The sequence below is a fragment of the Quercus robur genome, chromosome 2 (assembly GCF_932294415.1).
Source record: "Quercus robur chromosome 2, dhQueRobu3.1, whole genome shotgun sequence".
Classification (NCBI taxonomy): domain Eukaryota; kingdom Viridiplantae; phylum Streptophyta; class Magnoliopsida; order Fagales; family Fagaceae; genus Quercus; species Quercus robur.
Window position 1 is genome coordinate 94,166,841 of NC_065535.1, and position 24,372 is coordinate 94,191,212.

Here is a 24,372-nt window from a genome sequence, read left to right on the forward strand (position 1 = left end):
AAACTTTGACAGAGTCTTCTTTAAAGGTCTTAATTTTATATGTATGATAAATCCTGGATCTACACATTTTCAAACAAAGTATTTCCATATAACTCCTCAAACACCAATCATCCTTTTGGTTGAACCAAAATCAAGTTCAGATACTAATTAGGCCATAACAAATTTAACATTAAAGTTTGAACATGGAAATGGCTAACAGTTTCTTCAGCAAGCCTAACTTTCCATTAACAAGAATTTTCTCAACTTTGTTAGCCCACTAAATATTATAAAACTGTACATATTATATGAAACTATCACAAAAGTTTTACAGAGTTGTATAGACGCTCCTCACTTGCAAGATGCTGTGATAAAAATTCGCAAGAATATAATAGGATTTTTATTTTTTTTGGTTTCTCCCTGGGATTTTACAGAAGTTGAACTGCTGCAATTGCTGGAATTTTCTCTCGCAATTTCTGTGTAACAGCAACACGAACAGTCATCACCCCTGCAGCTGGTCCTGTTATCCTTACTTTGACTATTGGTTCCTCAATTGCCACTAGTTCAAGAGATCCACCAGCTGCCCCTACCAGATAGGGCCTGATTTCTTCAAGAACCTGAAATGGACAAGACAAGTATGATAGACAAAACATTGAGACAAGCACCTAAAAAATAGAGAAAGAGGAGGGTTGGAGAGGGTGGAGGGAGGATGAATTTGCAACCCCACCGTGGAGTAAGGAACATAAAAGCAAGCTTTGGCAACAACTCAAAAACAAAACCTACATATGTCATAGGTGGTAGGGAGTCCACATGGTAGTTCAGCCATCAAAGAACAGATTCAATAGATTTAGCAGAAATTCTGAAATTCACTATTTAAGATTACACTCAACCCAAAAGAGAATCCTAGCTTTTAGCCAACGATAACTTAAGTTGCTTGGTAATGCATCACTATGATGTATCAACTATTTACAGATTTAGTTTTTCCAAGTCCTGAAGTTCTTAACTAAGCCCTACAACAAATGCTTTTACCTTATTTAATGAAATTCATCGTTGCCTCTCCAGAAAAACTACTTAAAAGCCAACAAAGATGAAGGACCCTCTTAATATCATCACTACAGCTTCGGCCCCTAGTGGCCGATCACATGGTAAGAGTCAAGTGACAGCGACGTTAACCTATTAGGTATCAATTCTGTATACTTCCATAGCCAACAACCAAGACTTTGGATATTTACTATAGAATGGTGTAAAAGAATACATATGGTTGAATCTTACAAGACTTTTAGAACTAAAGTTTGGTTGTTGTTGTTATGAAACAATGTTTATGTTCCATATATTCAAAACTCACAACAGTTTGAATTAATGTATCTCCTTGATTCACCCTCTCTCAATTTTATTCCACTTGTTCAGCCCAAGTGAAATATGGCTTCTCGACTCTTACTCTCTCACACTTCTGTATGACAAGTATTATTGAAGGCAAAACCAGAAAAATAACACAATTTTTGCATTTCAGCAATGCAATACTATCTACGCAGTCCATTGGTATGGTAAAACAATTTACAAAGCATAGAGGGTGAAGGTTTGAGTGCTCTAATGGCTGTGATATAACTATAATGCATGAATTTTTTACTGAAAATGAAATACTACCTTCTCTATATTTTCTTCATTCAGCTCAAGGCCAGATTCTTCATCAGCTATTGGTTCCACTGCAACTATTTCAGGCATCTTTTCCATCAAACGACGCTCAATGCCCATTTTCATTGTCATAACAGAACTAGGACAAGAACCACAAGCTCCTTGTAGCTTCAACCGTACAACATTGCCATCAATCTCATGTAATGCCACATTTCCCCCATCTGCAATTAGATAAGGTCGGATTTCATCCAATACACTTTCAACATTCTCTGCAGTTAGTGGCAATTCCAAAGCTGAATTTGGAGTAGCAACAGCCTTCACAACTGTAAAATATGCAATCAGAGAAAACTTTTAAGATCCAATAGGTTAAAAGTGGAAAAGTGAAATCACGGCCAACCCACAAATGACCTAACACCGTCCAGAGAAAAAAAATGAAAAACATTTCATTACACATAAAACAAAAACCAATTCTCAATTTTAAGCTTAACGTCTCCAGAGAACTTGGCTTTTCATACTCAAACCAAGAAAAAATTGCTTTTTATATGTCGCATGATTTAATGGTAAATTTGGACAAGCTGAAATTTTGAAATAATTATCTCACTGACTTACATCACAATTTAAAAGTTACATCACATTTTTTCCAAAATCTCCAACTGTTTACCTTGTACAGTCAAATTAATAATATTATTGATGGCTGAGTTTCAACATAATTTTGATCTGGTACAATTTCCACATATTTATTTAATGACAGACTTAAAAACCAAGATCACCATAAACAATTAGTATGCAATTTTTGCAACAGAACAAATGGCAATGCTAATGACTTTTTGTATGCATCCTATAGGGAAAGTAGCTTATAGCACAAATGCCATATTTGGTCCTTAAAATTACATCCAATTTTTCTCAGGTTTCAAAAATAAAAATTGAATATTAGAAAAACATAAAATGATCTAGTTGGGTCCTTAAACTACACACAACTCTGATGTGCAATCTGACTTGCACAATCAGAAGACGACCAAAAATAACATTAATCATATAACATGTCAATTAAAGAAGTAACAAAGAATACGACTTCTGATAGAATAAAATGGTGGAAAATAATACATGTGGCTAACCCCGACTATTATATTAAGAATCCATAACCATACCCATTTTGAGACCAAAGCTTGGTTGTTGTTGTTGAAATATCTCTAAATAAATTAAACAGCTGAAAGTAGCTCATAACAAATCATACTAAATTAGCTAAAAGCCTTCTGACTCCCGGTTCTTTCTACGAAGATATATACACACACACACACACACAAAATGAACATAATCACGGTCCACTATAATCACGTACAAAAATTAATAGATTCTTCTTCTTCTTCTTCTTCTTTTCATTCAGAGTAAAAAAACTATTAGTTTTGTAACATTAGCAGTATAGCAGAAAGATAGTCCACAAAAAAAAAAAGAAGCAAAAATCTTTTGAATTTGCATACACTTAGGTTTAATTTGATTGATCTAATTAAATTAGATTGGAATACAAACAGCTACGAAATTCAATGAAACAATCAACAGAGATCAACCAATTTGCCCTATTTTTCAATTCAAATAAAAAAATACACCTACCTAAGCTGCGTGAACGAGATTGAACGGAACAGCGTGAGCTCCGCCGCACCGGATTATACCCTCTCGCGAGAGAAACATGTGTACGAAACAAGCTCCCACAACTCTGTCAACAAATTTTAGCTTCCGATTTAGAAAAATTGAAACAAAAATGAAAAAAATTAATGAAATTGATTCAGAGAGAGAAAGAACCTTGGATGAGCGAGAAGAAGAAGAAGAAGAGGAAGAGGAAGATTCTAGGGCTTGGTGGGATCTGCCGCAATACGACGCCGTATTCACCACCACAGTTTGCATCTCTGTTAGTCTCAACCGCTTTTCTTTTCTTTTCTGGGATTTTTATTTTATTTTATATTTATTTTACTGACCTTATATAGCCTTTTATTTTCCTTTCGTCTTTTCTTGGGAAACAAACAAGAAGCGGAGAAGAGAAGAGAACAGAAGAGAAGGACCAAAAGGGGAATCAAAACAGTCCCTCCAGTTATCTCGGGGAGTATCTTTCGTTATCAATACTCCTAAATATTTCTGTACCTTCAGCTTTAGGTAAGCAGTGACGAAACTAAAAAAAAAATAGTCCGTATAATCTGTACTAAAACATTATTTATAAAATAGTAACACTTGTTTCTCAAAAAAAAAAAAAAAAAAAAAAATTAGAAACACTCTTCTATTAACGCATTTGCTGTTTTTTTTTTCCTTAAAAAAAAAATCCATGTTTATCAAAATCAAAACTAAATATTAAAAAAAATAGTCCAGTAAAAATACACGTATAACTTTCACTAAAACATTACTTACAAAATAGAAACACTATTTTATTAACGCATTACTATTTTTTTCCTTAAAAAAACCCATGTTTATAAAAAAAAACCAAACTAAATAGATATATACACTTTTTTATATATAAGTAGATACATCTTTAACTCTCGTTAAAATATTATCTATGTGGGGAGATTTTTCACTCGTCACACAAGCTGTTTGTCTGGTTTGGGAGCCGAGCCTTACTTACAAATAAGGAACACTATTTTATTAACGCACTTACTATTTTTTTCCTTTAAAAAAAAAACCCATGTTTTTCAAAAAAAAAAACTAAACTAAATAGATATATACACTTTTTTTTTTTTTTTTATATATAAGTAGATACATCTTTAACTTTCGTTAAAATAACAAGCTGTTTGTCCGCTTTGGAGAGTCAAGCTCACGTGGTTTTGTTCTCAATACCAAGTATGGAAAGACCCTGAGTGCAGTCCCATATCGACAAGAGATGCGCCCCACTCATGCCTTATAAGTGCTTGGCGCAAGCATGAGTGTACTAAGCACTTATGAGGTATGAGTAGAGCGCATTTCTTATTGATGTGGGATTGCACCCAGAGCGGGTGAAAAATCTCCCCACAACCTACAAAACAAGACTACTCTCCATATGATTTTGGATGAAATAATTTACTTATTACACATTTTAAGTTTTTTTTTTTCGTGATTGAAAAATATAGTAATCTCAAATTATAATAGATTTAAATTATTTTAAAAAAAAATTATAGAAGAGTCGCGTGAGGATTACAAGCTTTACAATAAAGGGACATGTGGAAGCCAGGTGTTGATTACCTATTGAATTACAAGGCTACGTACGTGGGGGTAAAAGTAATTAAAATCTGGGGAGCACCGAAGCAAGGGCCTCTCTCCTCTTCTAGATTGTGATTCAAGATTATACTACTGTTCTCATAAATAAAAAAAAAAAAAAAAAACTACTGTTGAATTTGGCGCCGTTAAGTTTTTTAATTTTTTATTTTTTATTGAAGTCTATTCTTTCACGTACTTGAAAGGTCATCGAACCATCTAGACCTTTTTTAAATACAAAATTTTATTTAAATTATTTAGGTTTTTTTATTATTATGATAATCATTTTTATTTTGTCAATTAAGTTATTATTAATTTATTAAAATATTTTAATTTGAAAATCATACTCATCTTCTTTTTCTTTTCTTTTTTTGATAGGAAAATTCATACTCATCTTGGTAATTCATTTTCATTAGCAAAAAGCAGTTAATAATATTTTGTATTTATTTTCACCTACATAACTTTTTTTTTAGCCGTCAATTCCTTGCTCTAAAAGGTTTTTTTTTTTTTATATAGAGATTTCTCCCTCTGCCTTCTTTGTCGAATAGTTGCTAAATTGATTTATAAACAAAAATTAGGTGAAATGCAGAGTTTAATAGTGGGTTTCTATTCTTCTATGCTCAATTATCTAGAATAATATAAAATGAACAGCATAGATGGATAAAGACTTCAAATCTAAATAATTTAATTATCATATACACAATAATGACAATACATATAATGATAATTGAGAGGCTTTTGGTACAGGGGTCTTAGCACCTGCTTTGAGAAGTGTGTTGCAATACAAGCTTCCTTTATAAGACCCAATCTAATATTGTGAGAAGAGTCACATTCATAAAAAGACTCTTCATCACCTGAGAATTTTTAAAGATTCTAAGAATTTTACTCTCCATTCTACCATGCGTAAGCAAGCTCCATAGATGCACAACCATCGCACACAAGTGACAAGACTATATCCTAGCCAAGCACACCTACTGAAGGGTAGCTACAGTCAATAACAATTCACCAACCTAAATTTAATTAATTGACAAAATTAAAAGCTCGATACCTAATCTAAAATATGATATATAAATTTTAGGCATCTTTACATATTTTTTCCCAAATTTTGGTTGGGAGATTTCTGTCTTTCTTTCTTTTAAATGCCAACCAGTTTTTTTTTTTTTTTTTTGCCTTTAAAAAAAAATTCTTTATATTGGACTATTGGTTGTAAAAGGTCAAGTTTCACCCAAAATAGATTACATCGAGTGAAGGATATCAAAAAATGTTGCTAACCAACAAATTAAAATAAGCCAACTACATCATGTATGTTTTCAGGTGAACAATTGGATCATGATCTAAGTTTGTAGGTTGGACCTTCCTAGGTCACAACCCTTATTTTTTGAAATATTATCCATCAAAAATCGACCTAAAACAAAACCAAACTAGATGGGGGGGGGGGGGTTTAAAAGTAATGAGGGTGACCACATAATGGCGTGTATTCAACCCACACTAACTTAGCAAACCTGTTTTGATCCGACCCATGTTATTAATAGTTTAAAACATATATGTATTTCAAATTTACTAGTTTTATTAATTTATATTTTGGGTGTTATTTAAATTTTTTATCTTGATTTAGATTGGTATTTGAGACTAAATTTTGATTAATTGAATATTAAGTTCAATTGTGCAAATTGAAATCGTTTATATTGAATAATGAGCTTAAATGGTTAGATGAATTTTTTTATACTAGGATTGTCAAAATCACCGGAACCCTAATAAACCAACCAATTCCTATGAATTGTGTTGAGTTTGTTATTAGTTATTAATTATTAGGGCTAAATGGGTTTAGTTGGGTTAGAGTTTCTTTTTTTTTTTTTTTGGGGTGGGGACGGGTTAGAGTTTCTTACTTTCTTAATATAAGTAGGTTGGGTTTGGTCGAAAATTAACTCAACCTCAGTTCGACTTTATCCATGCCCATTCCTAATCAACAATTGATTGGTAACAACATTCAAAATCAACATTGATTATTAACAAAGGCCAAAAGATGATTGTCAGACGACGAGGGGATTAAAAAGAAAAACTTGAAATTTCAATAGTCATTAGTGGAACTGGAAACTAAAAGTTACTAAACTCAAAGTCCCTTTCTTCATTTTCCTCCAACAGATTGCCAAATATGAGTACAAAATATTAACCATGGAAAGGTTTAGATAGTTCATGAATATATATAGATATAGATATATCTATATATATATATATATATGTATGCAAAGGTTATATAACCTTTGCATACATATTCCCTCCACAAAGCAATTAACGCTCTTATAATCACATAAGGATAAAAAAAAGACATAATACCAAATTAAAGACACATTAAATTCTCAATTATACACGTTGGGAGATGAATATAGAGGGTTTTGCATGGTTTTAGAAGACCGTTTCTTCCTTGAAAACAAATCTCCCACCAAAGGAATAATAGGCTTCTTCTTCATCGCCTTCTTCTCCTGCACTTTCCCTCCAAAATAACCTTCCTCACGTAAACTTAATATATGAGCCAAAGTGTTCGAGTCCTCCATTCTAATCATCAACTCCCTCTTCCTCTCTTGATCCTCTCTAACTTCTCTGTTTCTATTTGCTATCAATGCATTTGTTGCAGCAGCTGCCTCGGCTTTGGCCAACTTTGACATGTTCTTGTGAAGCTCAGCATTTAAGGAAGCCAATGCAACCTCGGTTTCAGACTCTCTCTCTTTTAACAACTTCAACTCCACCTTTGTTTCCTCTAGCTCAGCTTCAAGCTTCTTTAGAGTGTATAAAACCAAGCTTTCATCTTCTCTTTTGTTGTGGCTAAAGACCAAGTTTCTTGTAGGGCTGTCATCGTCATCGTCATCGCTAAATACCAAATTTCTTGTAGTGTTTGGAACTATACTCATATTATAAGGCTTTGGAGATGGTGAGAACATTTCTCCTACGTTCACGTTATAAGGCTTTGGAGATGGTGAGAACATTTCTCCTACGTTCACGTTATAAGGCTTTGGAGATGGTGAGTACATTTCTCCGAGAAGAAGGCGCTCGCCAAAAATGGCGACGGCTTCTTTGACAGAGCGGAAGGGACGGGAGGTGTCAACGCTGGAGCTATAATCTAGGGTTGGGCTTTGAGGAAGAGAAAAGGGTTCCATGGTGGTGAGTTTGGGGTGAGAATGCTGTGCATGAAGAAGAAGGAGAAGGAGAAGGAGAAGGAGAATAAGATAGAGAAGCTTTATTTGATATGATTGGTTAGGTTTGGGTTTTCTTTGCTTTTACTTCAAAAGTTTGGAAGGAAGTGGTGAAAGGGGAAGTGGGGTAAGGGTAAGATATAATAATATGGAAGTGGGAGACTGTTGTTTCAAGGTTAAGGTACGTAAGATCCGAATTTAGGATGAGGACGAGGATGAGGATGACTAGTTACCTGCAAAGTGTATATGTCACTTTGATACCATCAGGTGTGTCCCTCCAGTTTGTTTTTATTTTGTTTCATTTTGCTTTTGCCTTTTTTCTTTTCTCTTTAAAACAACATTCTACACACACAGGATGCCCCCAAACAATGACAAGATTGCAAGACAAAATAAGTCAGCTTAGTTGCTAAATTCACCTTTTATAGCAAATAAGTTGACCAAGAACACAGCTGCATTTTCAATTAATTGTCAAGCCCAGGGCGTAGCCGGATTTTTCACTTGGGGGCTGAATTATATATTTATATACTAGTCATAACTCATAATTAATACAATAATTATATTCTATATAAAATAGTCAAACTTAACATTTTATAACATTTTAAAACTCAAATAAGATTAAAAAAAATTGTTCAATTTGTTATAAATATATAAAAGAATTTTTTTTTCTAAAAGCCTTAGCATCTCCTATTAGAATTGTGCTTGATGATGACCTTTCATAAAATAAATTCCATTCATTATCATTTTCATAGTGAAATTCTTAAAAAAAATTTCCTTTTTCAAATTGGAAGGGGGTTAAGACTTGATAATGTTTCTTATCTCTAGTGCAACCTAAATTCTGTTGCAGAAACATATCAATGTCGGTACAACTTATAAGGCAACTGGATTCAAAAGGAAAACAAAAAATCAACTTAAAATATATAAAAATGAAATGATGATAATGAGAGAAAAACATATGAGGAAAAAAAAATTAGAAATATGAGAAAAGGATCAAATTTTGTGAAAAAATGATGATGATGATGAGACCTGAATAAATGAATTTGAAAGCTAAGAATGAAAAGAAAAACACACCAATTCGAGCAACGCGCATTGCAATTAAAAATTGAAAATAATAGGAACAACGTCCTTTTTCTATTCTTAGAAAAAATAAAAAGAAAAACACCTAGAGATTAGGGATTTATAAGATTTTGGTAAAAGTGTGTATTGTTTGAGTGTAGTCCACTTGTGAAACTAACTAAATGCAATCATTGTTATATTTTAAATTGAAATAACATAAAAACTAACAACGAACAGATCTCTATGACATTTTTTTAAAAGAAAAGTCATTATCGAAAATCAAAGTAAAGAGAAAACTAAGCAAGACAAAAAAAAAAAAAAATAGCATGAACTGTGAAGTGAACTGTGAAGATGATGAATTTTCATAACTAATTAAAACTCTAAAACCAGAGACTATCTTCTATTTGATAGTTTGGAAACTCCTGGTTCTTGACATGTTGTGCAAGTAGGTGGGCCACTTGGTTGCTTTCTCTTTTATTATGATTTAAATTGAGTTAAGAGTAGTCTAGACTCATGTATTAGGTGGCCTATCCAACTATACTAGACCAATTTTCTTCCATTGACAACAAGAAGGTTCTGTAAAAATTTTTGGAGGGACCAATCATTATAATTTGTAGGGGCCCAATTTATTTTTATACAGCACTATAAGAGGATTTCAAAAGTTTTGTTGGGGGGAATGGCCCCCCAAGACTATATGTACCTCCACCCCTATTCAAGCCTCACTTATTATAATTATAGACAGGTTGTTCACTACATCCTTTACTTGAATGCATTGGTATAATCTTCGTTTGTTATATACTATTCCCTTTTCACGAGTGATGAATATACGTCCATCACATTAAACAGAAGTAGCTACATACTTTAGGGTACTTTAGGAGATCTTGTCCGCTTTTAATTGTTTCAACCTTTCCTCCTTAACCTATTTATATATATGAGCTTCTGCTCTCATTGTAAGATGCATTGAAATATTAGAGAAACACAAAGAGAAAAAGAGATATATGTATATATCAGTTTTTGAAACAATATATTGTGGTGAATGACCACTAGACAGGAAATAGTTTAAATATAATATCATTCTCATATTTATTTTCTTGTCTATATATTTCCTCTATTTTACAACATCTTCAATTATTCTTTTTTTGTTTTTTTCTTTTTCTTTTTGGGATGTGAAGTACTTCATTTTTCTTTCATTAACTGAAGCATAAATTACATCATAAGATAATGCGTGTATAAGAAAACACGGTTCTCTCTTCAATCCAAGTAACCAAATTATCTAGGAGAATTTCCTTAGCAACTTACATGAGAGATTACCACATACCAAAACATGTGAATGATGCTTGTAATTCCATAATAGATTGCTGCAATGGGTATAATATATTAATATTGGTTCCCAGTCAAAGACTCTTGGAAGTGCAAAATCATATAAGAGTGATCCTTTTGCATGGATTTATAACTTTGTAAGATTTTTCCTTATTCGCTGTTAGAATTTTGTATATGATTTTCTGTTTTCTTGAAATCCTTTCGGCTAGTGAGATTTCAATTGGATAATACTTGGTCGGGTCATCCAATTTAACTATCTTTTAATAAAAAAAATAACTCGATTACAAGCCCAACCTGTAACAAATAAACCCAAGCCCACCTCATTTGAACACAATAAACTCAAATCCATACATGCCCCATTTGCCCTTAAAGCCTAACCAAGATCAAGCCTAAGCCCATCGGTCCAACCCACTTCAAGCTTTCCCATATTACCACACTACCACTCAGCTTGCTCAAATCACACCTTTTCCCCTACTTTCCAACAAACCTTTTGACTTTTCTCAAATCACGCAAATGCTCCCATAGTCCCATGATACCCAAATGATCAAAATAGCTCTACATTCCTTAAAATATTAAATAAATGATGTTGCTGGGCTTTTGATCTCATCGCACTCTAGCATACTTATTTCTTATTATTTGATTTATGTATTTTTTAAAGTTAAAGAGATTCTTAAAATACAGTAGCAGCTCTCTCTCTCTCTCTCTCTCTCTCTCTCTCAGTACTATTTAAGGGGTTTTTCCTATTTGGGATATTCATTTTTTTTTTGGTTCAAAAATGCAAATACACTCCTATGTTAAAGTTGATACAAAATTAAAGGACAATCTAGAAAAAATACAACTCTAACTCTTACTAAAATATTGCTTAAAAAATAGGGTCACTTTCCTGTTGATTTTCAAATTACTTTATCCACTTATAAATTAGATTCTCAAAATAAAAATTATATATATAAAATAAATAACAAAATTTAGGTACAATACCTTATACTTTGTCTTTTATGTTCCCATTTTAAGATTTAGTCATGTGACTACTTAATTAAAAAATACACTTTCTTCTCATGAGAAAAAATCCATATGACAAAACTTTGAAAGGGGAATGTAAGGAACACCATGTACTTAAGTCTTGTCCCAAAATAAAAACACATTTAAAAAAAAAAAAAAATTAAAGAATAAAAGTCTCATCATATGTGCAAAATGCGTGTAATGAAGTTAATGTGTGTGTGTATATATATATATATATATATATAATTATAATTATAATTATAATTACAAATTTGATATTGTAAAGTGTCTAGCCCCTTTCTTACACGAAAATAAACATGAAAAACCTTTCCCAATAATTTGTTGCTATTTTATTACTTGAGTTAATAAAAAGAGATCTTACGTTAATTTATGAGTCCGAATTCAGTAAGGATTGAGTGTAAAATTTATGTTTTACATTATTCATAAGAGATTGTTACATCGATCTTTTACTTAAAACTTAATAAATCTTACCACATATAATAACATTTCAATAAATTCACAGTTAAGTTGGATTTTTAAATGGATATTAAAATTAATTGAGCGTGATTGTGCCTATTCTTTAATAGGCAATAAGATGATGTGATATGTTAAGATTGAAATGGTAAAATTTGAATTTTACACCACGTCTTTATAGAATTTAATTTCAAAGTTAAAACTTAGCTGCGTTCGGATTAAAATGAAAAGTTAAAATTATTTTACTATTCAACTTATTTTTGTTATTTTTTATGGGCCCCACTGTATTTTTTAATACTATTTATGGACTTCATTATACTATTTCAATTAACTTTTACTTTTATATACAGTACTTTCAGCAAAAAAAATTCAGTTTCAATAAAATAAGTGATATTTAAATATTCCCTTAAATAAAGTTAAGTGTTGTAATATAATTTGCCAATTAAATTTAAATACAAAATATTTGGACTTGATTAGAAAATCTAAGATATATATAGATTCTTCTAGGTAAATTACATATTTGGTCCCTAATCTTTACACCATATTTCAATTTAATCCCTAAATTTTCAATTGTGTCAATTTGATCTCTAACCTTTTAATGTTGTGTCAATTTATTCATTGATGTTATATCTTAGATAAAAATTGCTGACATGACAAACGGTCAAAATAAAATTTAAGTTTATTGTCTCATCAACGTAAGCTAATTTTTTGTTTCGACCATTAAACACATCATAAATTTTCATCCAAAAGATAACGGTAGAGACTAAATTGACATGATACTAAAATATTAAGAATCAAATTGACACAATTGAAAAGTTAGGGATCAAATTGAAATATAGTGAACAGGTATAGACTAAAATAAAAAATAAATACGCTATCAAAAAAAAAAAAAAAAAAAAAATACAAAGACGGTGTCGTTCCTTCACGCCTCAGGACTTGGAGTTTCTCTTGAAATTCTTACGCTTTTGATTAAAATCTCCGAAATCCTCTGCAAATCCAAAGCAAAAATGGCTCCGAAAAAGAAACAGCATCAGCAACAGAAGCAGAAGCAGAACAGTAATAATTCCAAGCCGAATTCGAAATCGCAAAATTCATCGTCTTCGTCATCGTCCGGTCCGAGACTCCAAATTTCGGCCGAGAATGAGAACCGCCTCCGCCGGCTTTTGCTTAACAACAACAACTCGGCCCGGTCCGACTCGGCTGCGGTCGACGATACACTGTCGAAGGCTCAGAAGGCAAAGAAGCTGAAGACCGTTTACGAGAAGCTTTCTTGTGAAGGCTTCACCAATGATCAGATTGAACTTGCTCTCTCCGCTCTTAAGGTTGCTTTCATTTCTCTCTCACTCTGTTTGGTTTCCGAGAAAATCAAATAATCGAAATAAAATAAAGCAATACTACAAAGGAAAGGATTTGAAGTTCGAGTGTAATCGTTTGCGTTCTGAAGAATGGGAGTGTTTGGTTGCTAGGAAAATCAAAGAAAAGACACTTTGATTTTCCAAAAAATTTGAAAGGAAAAGAAAATTTGATGCTACAAAGGAAAAGGATTTGAAGTTCGAGTGTAATTGTTTGCGTTCTGAAGAATGGGAGTGTATGATTGCTAAGAAAATCAAAGCAAAGACACTTGATTTTCCGAGAAAATTGAAAGGAAAAGAAAATTTGATGGCATTGCTATAGGGGCTTTTTTTTTCATTAATACTGACACTCCACCTTAGTCTGTGAAAATTTAGTCACTTTATTATGAATTTCAATTAAGGAAGTAACAAAGAGTTTGATTTAATAGAATACAATGAAATGCACTAATGATCACCCATAGCCAATCCCAAAATTTTGGGACTAAGGCTTGGTTGTTGATGGAGTGGATGATATTTATGACTTAATGGCTGTTTTGTTTTTTGATTTTGAATGAGATTTTAATGTGATATGGCACTAAATGTTGAAAGTATTGCTGCAATACTATTGCTCTTTCAAGTATCTTATGCCTTCCTAAGATTGCTCTTGTATGTTACTTTGAATAGGAGGGTGCTACATTTGAGGCTGGTCTTGATTGGTTATGCTTGAATTTGCCGGGTAATGAGCTCCCATTGAAGTTTGCTAGCGAGAATTATCTGCGTATGAATGAAGGTAGAGTTCAATTTGCTATGATTGTATTATTGATTTTGTTTTACAAGTGAAGCTGGGTATATTTTTTTAGTTTAGAGTAATTGAGTGAAATTGCATTGGGTTTTTGGATAATGATGTTACTGCCTTTTAATGCCATGTTCAGGAGGTTCAGTTGGTGTCATATTGAATTCACGGGAAGATTGGGCACCTTCGGTGGACCCATTGACTAAGATTGAGGAGGAAGCTCCAGAATTTTCTGTTAAGATCAAGGGGCGGCGGGATGATGATACTCTAGATTTACGCCAACCTTCTCAGGCAGACTGGATCAGGCAATACATGGAACAACAGCAAGAGGTACAGAGAGAGGCTGCCTTGGCATTTTTACACACTGCTTCCCCTTTTTCAAACCCTGGTTTTAGGATTGAAATATTGAAATATATGCCTTTTAATTCTTCTCAGATGCTCAAACTCTCTCCTTTTCAGTTTGATTTATTGCTGAATACATATAGGTTAAAAATGCTTGGTAGTATTACGTTTCACTAGATCCTTAAGGAACAACTGAAATTTTATATATCAGAAATTTCATACCATTAATACATTTTTAATCTATTTTATAATGAACTGAGGAGGCGGACAATAGTTGAAAGTTTGAGCTATTTCTATCAACTGGTTGCTTTTCTATTTCTACACGTGGTTGCATGGTTTGAGGATCTCTTTAAGCTTGATTTGGGTATAGGTTTTATAGGCCAACCTTCAAATTGTTTCTTTTTAAAACTACTAAAATGTTCAGTGCCCATTTCTTTGACTACTCTTTTAGTTTTGCCTATATATAATGTAATCTCAAGTACAATATTTAACTAGTCTTTTGGGGCCTTACATAATCAATTTCATGTTTAGTTGAGTCACATGCTTCTTTTATTTTTATTTATTTTATGTTGCTGTTTCATTTGTTTGTGTTTCTTTTCAATGATATTTCTGTAGTTTATAGATTTTCTGGAACAGACTGTAGTTTTTTTTTAATGGTTAGTAGCTTCAAGCTTAGTGTACTAACTTATTATATTGTTTCTAAAACATTGATTTCTAGGCTCAAAGAACTCAAGAAATATTCAAATATGAAATTTTGTAGATTAGATAAGAAAATGCAGCCTTCAATGATTCAAAAGAGCCCATTTATATTTAGAAACCCTTGAATCCTAGCCTTTCATCTTACACAACTGTTTAATTGTAATCATCCAACTTCATTAATAGTCATGCACTAGTCACATGACCTTTTGAATTATTCAAGACGTAATAATACATTCAATATACATAGAAAAATAAAAGACAATGGTCAAAAGATTTTTGTTTTTGTTCCCCTTTTATCTTTGGGCTTAAATTCTCCTACGTCACATTCAGAGGAGGTCAAAAGTATTTATCACTTTCAACAAACCTTTCTTCACTTGAGGTTTGGACTGTGGAAGGGTAGTGTTCTAGAATGGGCAAAACAGTGACAAAGAATTTGGAAGTTGATGCTTATGGGGTATTTTCTGCCTGCAGTACTTTGAAAATGGTGAGAAATCTTGAGGATGTGGCTTTGGCCAACAACAGTATTGGAAGACATTTCTCCATATTTCTAGTCTTTAAAGGAAAATCTTAAAACTCAGGATGTCACATGGGCTGCTATTTTTTATAAAATTACAAGTGGAGTTTTGCCTTAGATTGGAGGTAGAATGGATGACTAAGCACCACAAACACTCTTATGTTCATAAAGAGCTGAGAAATGCTAACTTTGCTGTAGGCATCTGCCACATTCATAAAGAAAGGAGTAGAAAATGATTGAAAAAGTCTTTTGGGATCTTTTGGGAATGATTGAAAAAGTCTTATAAGTTGTGGAGTTTGGTGTTCAAATCTTTTGGGATCTCTTGGGTCTTGCCAAGATCGGTTGCGGATACTCTTCTTGGGTGGTGGAATTGGCCTGGAAAGCATTTGTCTAGTATCTAGAATTTAGCTCCATTGTGCTTAAGGTGGTGCCTTTGGAGGGAGCGAAACAAGAGGACTTTTGAGGACATGGATAGCTCGGATGACCAGCTATTGGCTTCTTTTAGTGGCTTTCCGTTTGATTGGTCTAGGGCTTGGGGACTCACCTCTAGTCATTCTCTCCCTATGTTCCTTAGCTCGCTCCTGTGTAATTAGTATCTTTTCTTTTCTTTTTTTCCTTCTTCTCTTTCTTTTCCCTTTGTAATTTTCTCTCTACCCTATGTTTTTTTTGCATAAGGTAGTGCTCTTGAATATATATCATTATTACTTATAAAAAAAAAAAAAGTCTTTTGCATCCAAAAAAGTTGTTTCGCTGAAGATTGTGGTTATATATGGCTTAAATTTTTTAGTGTATAGGAAAGGAATGGGAAATTTGCTGACCACTGTAACATGCGGTTGAAATCTAAAATGAAAGGAGCTAAGGGACTGGTGATGTGATATAGGGTTATTGTGTTGAGTTGCTGATTTGTAAATGATAGGGGACTGGTTACCTGAGTCAATGGGTTATTGTTTTGAGTTGCAAATTGCATATTCTCTTCCTTACTACTGACTGATGCTGGTGCATTCTTTTTGTTTTTCCTCCAATCTGACTGGTCAATAGTAGGGCTGGCTGAGGAAGGCATAAGGCTGCATAATGAAAATAATGCCATGAAGAAATAGTACTTCGGTCAAGTTTTTTGTGGCTTGTATAATATTGAGTGACAGCTGCTTGTATAGTTATGGTGTTGTTTCTCAGGTTGTCCGTTGTCTTGTCTGTTGGTAGTGCAGTTGTTGGTTGTTGAATATGCTTCGTTCTGGTCATTGTTGGGGAAGCACTCGTCTAACGTTTGGAATTTAGTTCCATTGCATTTGATGTGGTGTATTTGGAGGGAGTGTAATCAGTGGACTTTTGAGGACTTGAACATGACCAGTTGCTTGCTTCTTTTAGTGGTTCTCTTTTTGACTGGTCTAGGGCTTGGGGACTCACATCTAGTGATTCTCTCTCTTTGTTCATTAGTTCTCTCCTTTGTAATTAATTTCCTTCTTTGTTCTTTGCTTTTCTCTTTTTTGTAATCTTTGATTTGCTTTGTGCCCTGTTTGCATAAAGGCAGCTTTTTGAATATACATCTTTTTTACTTATCAAAAAAAAAAAAAAGAAGATGTTCTAGCGATTTTTTTTTTTTTTGATAAGTAATAAAGATGTATATTCAAGAACACTACCTCATGCAGAAATTCATAAGGCAGAGTTTAAAAAAAACAAAGAAAGAAGATAAAAAAACAAAAAGAAAAGATACTAATTACAAGGGAGTGAGTTAAGGAACATAGGTAGAGAATCACTAGAGGTGAGTCCCCAAGCCCTAGACCAGTCAAAAAGGGAGCCACTGAAAGAAGCCAATAGCTGATCATCGGAACTTTCCATGTTCTCAAACGTCCTCCAATTTCGTTCCCTACAAAGACACTACATTAAGCACAACGGAGCTAAATTCCAAATGCTAGATGAATGCTTTCCAAGCCAATTCCACCAACCAAAGAGAGTATCCGCAACTGATCTTGGCAAGACCCATGCAATCCGAAATGATGTAAACACCAAACTCTACAACCAGTAAGCCTTACCACAATGCAGTAGCAAATGATCCATTATCTCCCCATTACAACGGCACATAATGCACCAGTTAACAAAGTCCATCCCTCTACCCCTCAAATTGTCACTTATAAGTATCTTATCCTATTCAGCAGTCCACACAAAAAAAGAAACACGCCGAGGGGCCTTAACTTTCCAAACACCTTTCTAAGGAAAGATAATGGGCAATGGATCTCTTAACTTATTATAAAACGATCGGATATCAAAATCTCCATTCTTCGTCAACTTCTATTGCATACGGTCTCCATTCTCAGTTGGAGGTAAATTAGAACCCAAAGTACGGAGAAATTCATCCACAACACCCATTTCCCAATCATTTGGTCTCCGAATGTAACGGACATCCTAGCTTCTCCATTCTCCTATCCCCAACCGTTCAAGAGAAGAGGCCACTGATGCCTTTTTATTGGAGGCAATCCCATACACAACCGGAAAGGTCAATTGAAGTGGAGAATCCCCACACCATTGATCTGTCCAAAGCTTCACTCTATCCCCCACCCCTACCTCAAACCGAATATTTTTACTAAAAACCTCCCAACCCATTCGGATGCTTCTCCACAAACCACATCCATGTACTCCTCTATCTAGCTTGGAGGTTCATCCCCCCCATTCTTCCCAAAACTTTAGAGTTACAACCCTTCTCCAAAGCCTTGTCTTCTCAACCCCAAACTGCCATAGCCATTTCCCTAGTAAGTCTTTATTAAAAGTAGTTAATTTCTTTACTCCTAACCCACCATTTTCTAGAGGAGCACACACCTTATCCCATCCCACCAAATGTGTCTTGGAATCTCCCCATAAGAAATCCCTTTACAACCTCTCAATTTTATTGGCCACATGCGTAGGGATAGTAAAACAAGATAAAAAGTAAGTTGGAAGACTAGATAATGTGCTTTTAAGCAATGTCAATCTTCCACCTTTTGACAAATACATCTTTTTCCACTTAGCCAACTTACGCTCAATTTTCTTCAAGATAGGATTCCAAATAGTAGGGGATTTGTGAGACGCCCCCAGTGGCATACCAAGATAGGTCATAGGCAAAGACCCAATTCGACAACCCAAAATCTCTGCCAAGACATGGATATTAGGAACCTCCCTAATGGGAACCATCTCACTCTTCAAAGCATTAACCTTTAATCCTGTCAAAACCTAGAAACAAAGGAGCATCTGAACATGTAGAATCTGCTCCTCATCTGCATCACAAAATAGAATCGTATCATCTGCAAACAAAAGATGCGAGATACATACCCCTCTACCCTGTCTACCATCAGCCCTAAAACCTCAAAGTAAACTAGCACCTTCAACTCTTTTCATCATCTTACTGAAAACCTCCGTCATAATCAGAAACAACATAGGAGATAGCAGGTCCCCTTGTCTTAATCCCCTCGAACTCTCAAAAAAATCAGCTGGAGACCCATTAACCAAGACAGAGAACTGGACTGTAGATATACATGTACGAATCCACCTACACCACCTCTCCCAAATCCCATTCTCTTCAACAAATTTAGAAGAGCCTCCCAATTCACATGATCATAGGCTTTCTCAATGTCTAGCTTACAAATAACCCCCAGAATCTTTCTCTTCATCCTACTATCAATACACTCATTAGCAATAAGAATTCAATCAAGTATCTGTCTACCACCCACAAAATTGTTCTGAGTCTCAAATATCAGTTGATCTAAAACCTCTTTCAAGCGGTTTGCCAGAGCTTTAGCTAAGATCTTGCACACACTCCCCACCAAGCTAATAGGTTTGAAATCTCGAATATTGGAGGCACCATTCTTCTTGGGGATTAGGGCTATAAAAGTTGCATTAAGAGATTTTTCAAATTTACTATGTTGATAAAACTCTTCAAACATAGCTAAAACATCCCTTTCCACAACTCCGTAACAATGGTGATAGAAGGCCATAGAAAACCATCAGGACCTGGAGCTTTATCTCCTTCCAACTGTTTGACAACTCGAAGAATCTCCTCCTTTTCAAACCTCCGTTCAAGCCAGTCCCTCTCCAGTCCCTCAATCTAATCAAACTCCAAACCTTCCACAAAAGGCCTCCACTCCTTTGTCTCCTTGTACAAATTTTTATAAAATTGTTCTACTTGGTCCGCCATCTCTGATTCGTCCTCATAAATAACCCCATCCACCTCTAGCATACTAATATGATTATACCTTCTCCTGGAATTAGCCACCTTATGGAAGAATTTGGTATTGTTGTCTCCTTCCTTAATGCAAAGCATCCTCGATTTCTGTCTCCAGGAAACGTCTTCCAAAGAAAGAAGGTTCTGTATTTGAGATCTCATCGCAGCCCTCTCACCTATCTCCACTTCAGAAAGGCCATACTCTCCTTCCTTAGCATCCAATAATTTCAAGGCTTCCCATTTCTTTCTTTTGACGACCTACATTTTTAAACACACTACGGTTCCACTGAATAATGTCTCCTTTCAGAGCCTTCAGCTTCTTGGCAAGCACAAAACTGGGAGTACCTGAGAAGGAGTATTGATTCCACCAAGAATGAACCCTCTTTGTGAACCCATCTGTCTTTAACTACATGTTCTCAAACCTAAAATGACTCTTCCCCCTCAAGATCCTCCCGGCCTCCGCTAATATGGGGAAGTAGTCTGAAATAGGACGAGGTAAAACCCGTTGGATCACATCCGGATAATGGTCCTCCCAATCATGAGAAACCAAAGCCCTGTCTATCTTGGACATTGAAGGTTGATCCAAACCACTAGACCAAGTATAACTCCCTCCTTCTAACGGCAAATCTATCAAATTAAGCTTCTCAATGAACTCAGAAAAATTCTCCATAGCCGGAGTAAGGCGTGATCTCTCCAACCGTTCACTTGGGAAGCGAATGATATTGAAATCCCCTATGTAACACCATGGAACATCCCAAAGTTGCTGAATTCCATTAAGCTCTATATACTTTATCTCTCTTTTTATGTTTAATCTGTTGATATGGCAGCATAATTTCTTCCTTGGGTAGAAAATTCAATTAATCTCTATATACTTCATCTCTCTTTTTATGTTTAATCTGTTGATATGGCAGCATAATTTCTCCCTTGGGTAGATCCCTTGATGACAAGACATTGAATAATATTTGACATCAATGGAGGCTTATGTTAATTGAGAAATTTGGGATTTTTTTTGGGTAAGTGAAGTTTTTAGGTTATTCCCTTGACAAATTTTTAATTGTTATGTTACTTACCAAAAAGTGATAATTTAGGAGATAGTCTGGCATTTACACACACAAAAAAAATAAAATAAAATAAAAAAACCTGGATTACAGTCTATATTTGAAAGAGATTCACTATTAATTCCCTAATTCATTGAGCATTGATGAATGTAGTTTTGCTTATCTTCTCTCTCTTGTATTCCACCCCCCTCCTTCCCAATTATTTCTGTTGGTTTCTCTTTTATTTTAAAGAAGGAATCATCCAATGAAAAAATCTACTGAAAAAGGAGTTCTAATTTTGACTTTTTATTTTTATAAGTAAAATAAATTCTGATTTTGACTTCAGCTACTGCTTTAGAAGTTTGAGGCTCAAAATTATTTTGCTGTTGGTGCTATCTATTTAGCAAGCTTTTGTACTTAAGATGGCCATTGCCTTCTTAATTCATTATGGTTTTTCAACTACCATCTCGTGGAATGTGTTTTGTTGTTTATCAAGTGCATTTCCATTTTCTTTCATTTTGATGACCCATATCAGGTTTGCCTTGCAGTGTGCATTTCAAAATCTTTTGAACATTTTTGTCTAGTGTGTCGATGTATCTTTATATGTATTTAAAAGAATACTGTTATGGGAAATAGTTAATGCAGTAAAGGAATTAATAATAGTTCTATATTATTTGCAGGACGAATCCACAACTTGGGAAGATGATGCAGTTGATTCTCTTCAAGAGGTACTTTCAATTGTTTGCCACCATTATCTATACTATTTTCCTAATCTAAGCAACTTCTTTTTGAAGACTTCTATCTATGTTATCCCTACCCCATTATGATCTTTATTTTTTCTTGTATACCATAAGTTATATTTTGTAAGTTCAATTTCTCTAGATTTCCACTATTTCCATTAGTTTCCCAGTTAAAAACCTTGTATTCCAAGTGCCTATAAAAATCCTATTCTCTTGGACTAACAGTGAGAATTGTTACCCAGTTTTCATTACATCCAAGTGCCGATGTAGCGTTTTGTTTACAGGGAATGCCCAAGCTAACCCTTGCTCACTTTCATTGCATCTGGGGTTGGATGCAGCATGTCACTAGTAGGGGATATCTTAACATGTATTTGTAGTGGATCCATTCATAATAAAATGGCTAAATTTTAAGCTGGCCATCAATTTATCACAACCCTCTTCTTCTTTTTTGGACTTGGGACTGGTTGTGAACGGCGGATCTTATTAGGTACACCAATGGAGTCCTCCATTGGGAGATACATTTTTGTAGAGATGTGCATAATAGGGAATTGGAAGCTTTCAGGAGCTTCATCAATACCATTTATAGCACTCCTGTAAGGGGGATCGAGAAGGATAAGAGATGTTGGCTGCCTTGTAAGAGTAAGGGGTTCACGGTTAGTGCATACTACCATCTTCTAGTTGGCCATAGTGAGCAGTTTTTCCCTTGGAAAAGCATTTGGAAGCAGAACATTCCCTCTAGAGTGGCTTTCTTTGTATGGACTGTTGCCTTGGGGAAATGTCTAACAATTGACAATTTAAGGAAAAGAAAGGTTTGCATTTTGGATTGGTGTTACATTTGCAAGTGTAATTGTGAAACTGTTAACCATCTATTCCTTCATTGCCCGGTTGCTTTGGAGTTGTGGGATATGGTGTTTGGTTTATTTGGAGTTTATTGGGTTATGCCAATGTCTGTTGTTGGGCTATTTGCTTGCTGGCAAGGTCAATTTGGTCACCATCGTAATGGAGATATATGGATGGTTGTTCCTCATTGTTTGATGTGGTGTATTTGGAAGGAGAGAAATAGTAGGTGTTTTGAAGACAGTGAGCGTTCCATGCCTGACCTCAAGCTTCTATTTTTTAGAACTTTATTGGACTGGTTCTCTATGTGGAGAAACCGTCCTTTTTCATCTATTTTGGATTTACTTGATTTTTGTAATGTTCGTTTGTGATTTGTTCACCACTGTATACTCCCTGTGTACTTGGGTGTCTCTCTCTTTTTAATATCAATGAATCTTTATTACTTATAAATATATATATATATATATATATATATGACACTAAGCAAAAACAAATGTGGAGTTCTCTACATACCCAACATGCATGCCAAACCTCACATCGATCCATTCATTTTCTATCAGATCCACATTCCACAATCTCTTTTTTTTTTTTTTTTTAAAAGTTTAAATTTCAACAGTATATGGATGGGACAATTCTCGGTTCCTAACTGAGTTGATATTTGAGCATGATGCATAAAGGGAGGGAATGAATCCATTTTTGGGTTTACTAACGTATAGATCTTATAAAACAAAACTAATGGAACAGTATAAAAACCAATGAAGTTTTACACTAGTGTCAATGGGCCTTTCCTTTCGCGTATTTGTGAGATTGCAAAAGCAATGTAGACTAGCTCTTTATAGAGAAAGTGTAGTTTCTTGATGTTCTGTGATTGTCTTTACCAAGGTTTCTATGGTTTCTGATGTAAAATGGTATTACTATCTTTCTATCATATATATATATATACCCTCTTCCTTAAGATACTGACTATCTCTTTTCAACTTTTATTTTAATTGCAATAGGTCTCTGGGCCTAGGTCTTATGATGTTATAGCAAAAGAGTACCATGCTGCACGGTTGGAAGCAACAAAAGCCAAGGAAAAAAGGGATAAGAAAAGCCAGGAGCAGGCAGGCAATATCATCCGCAAACTTAAACAAGAATTGTCCGCCCTAGGTTAAAAATTATAATTTTTTTTCCTGATTTATATTAAGCATTATTTTTTTTTTGGGCACATTTTTTAATCGGCTGTTTAATTTTTCTGAGCAGGATTATCAGATAACATCATGGCATTAGAAGTAGAACATGAACGAGCTGCTGTTTTTACATCTGGGGACTCAATTACGAGTTCCATGCCTTACAGTTACTCTGAGATAACAACATTGTGCAATGTTGAAGATGGTTTGCCCTTTGTTGTGGGTGCAGATGAATCAACATTTGATGGAAATGATGTGGATTTCTGTGGCTCGAAGGAGAATTCAATTAAATCTTCTCCTAGTTCACCTATTCAGGAAAAACCTGCTGCAGAAGAAGAGTCAGATGATGTAGAGCTTGGTGGTTTCTTTTCAGAAGATGTGACATCTAATGATGTTTTGCCTCCTGAAGTTTTGAAACTTCAGAAGCAAGAAAAGATGAGAAAATTATATAATGAAAAGAATTTAGAAAAGTTGGATGGCATCTGGAAGAAGGTAATTTATTAGATGGCATTTGGAAATAATACCATTGATTAAAATATGAAATATTTGACTTGTAATCAAATTTAAGTGATGTGTAGCTTTTACTTCTCATATTTAGCTGGAAATAGATACAATTCAAAAGGTTTTTGGTGCTGTAATTTTGTGTTAGAAGACTCTAAAAGTACAATATTGATGCGTGATTGCAACTTTATAAAAAAAAAATGATGCACCATTGTAATTGGGGGTGTGCATCAAACCCACCAACCTGATGAAACGAAACCAACCCAACCCAATCCAACTCAAACCCATGCCTTGGGTTGGTTTCCCACTATATATATAATTTTATTTTATTACACTTATTTTAATTTTTTAGTTTTATTTATTTAGTA

At 34.3% G+C, this 24,372-nt stretch overlaps 3 protein-coding genes across 6 annotated transcripts in view; 1 reads left to right on the forward strand and 2 right to left on the reverse strand.

The window, feature by feature from the left end:
• Positions 1 to 66: 66 nt before the first annotated feature.
• On the reverse strand, positions 67 to 3,699 carry LOC126715954 (nifU-like protein 2, chloroplastic). The gene is made up of 4 exons (XM_050416818.1): positions 3,406 to 3,699; positions 3,217 to 3,319; positions 1,621 to 1,931; positions 67 to 593 (listed from the first exon to the last, which is right to left on the reverse strand). The coding sequence occupies exons 1-4, from the start codon at positions 3,505 to 3,507 to the stop codon at positions 405 to 407; spliced, it is 705 nt and encodes a 234-aa protein (XP_050272775.1). The 5' UTR covers positions 3,508 to 3,699; the 3' UTR covers positions 67 to 404.
• A 3,220-nt stretch (positions 3,700 to 6,919) lies between these two features.
• LOC126715953 (uncharacterized) lies at positions 6,920 to 8,053 on the reverse strand. Its single transcript, XM_050416817.1, has one exon. The coding sequence runs from the start codon at positions 7,968 to 7,970 to the stop codon at positions 7,176 to 7,178; it is 795 nt and encodes a 264-aa protein (XP_050272774.1). The 5' UTR covers positions 7,971 to 8,053; the 3' UTR covers positions 6,920 to 7,175.
• A 4,692-nt stretch (positions 8,054 to 12,745) lies between these two features.
• LOC126715955 (DExH-box ATP-dependent RNA helicase DExH7, chloroplastic) overlaps positions 12,746 to 24,372 on the forward strand; it is a 40,436-nt gene continuing 28,809 nt past the window's right edge. For 3 of the 4 annotated variants that reach the window (XM_050416819.1, XM_050416820.1, XM_050416822.1), the window contains exons 1-6: positions 12,746 to 13,174; positions 13,868 to 13,973; positions 14,116 to 14,306; positions 21,438 to 21,485; positions 23,333 to 23,483; positions 23,577 to 23,995. In XM_050416819.1, coding sequence (XP_050272776.1) covers positions 12,860 to 13,174; positions 13,868 to 13,973; positions 14,116 to 14,306; positions 21,438 to 21,485; positions 23,333 to 23,483; positions 23,577 to 23,995 — 1,230 coding nt within the window. In that variant the 5' untranslated portion in view covers positions 12,746 to 12,859. The remainder of the gene's footprint in view (positions 13,175 to 13,867; positions 13,974 to 14,115; positions 14,307 to 21,437; positions 21,486 to 23,332; positions 23,484 to 23,576; positions 23,996 to 24,372) is intronic. The other variant, XM_050416821.1, reaches the window with a different exon arrangement.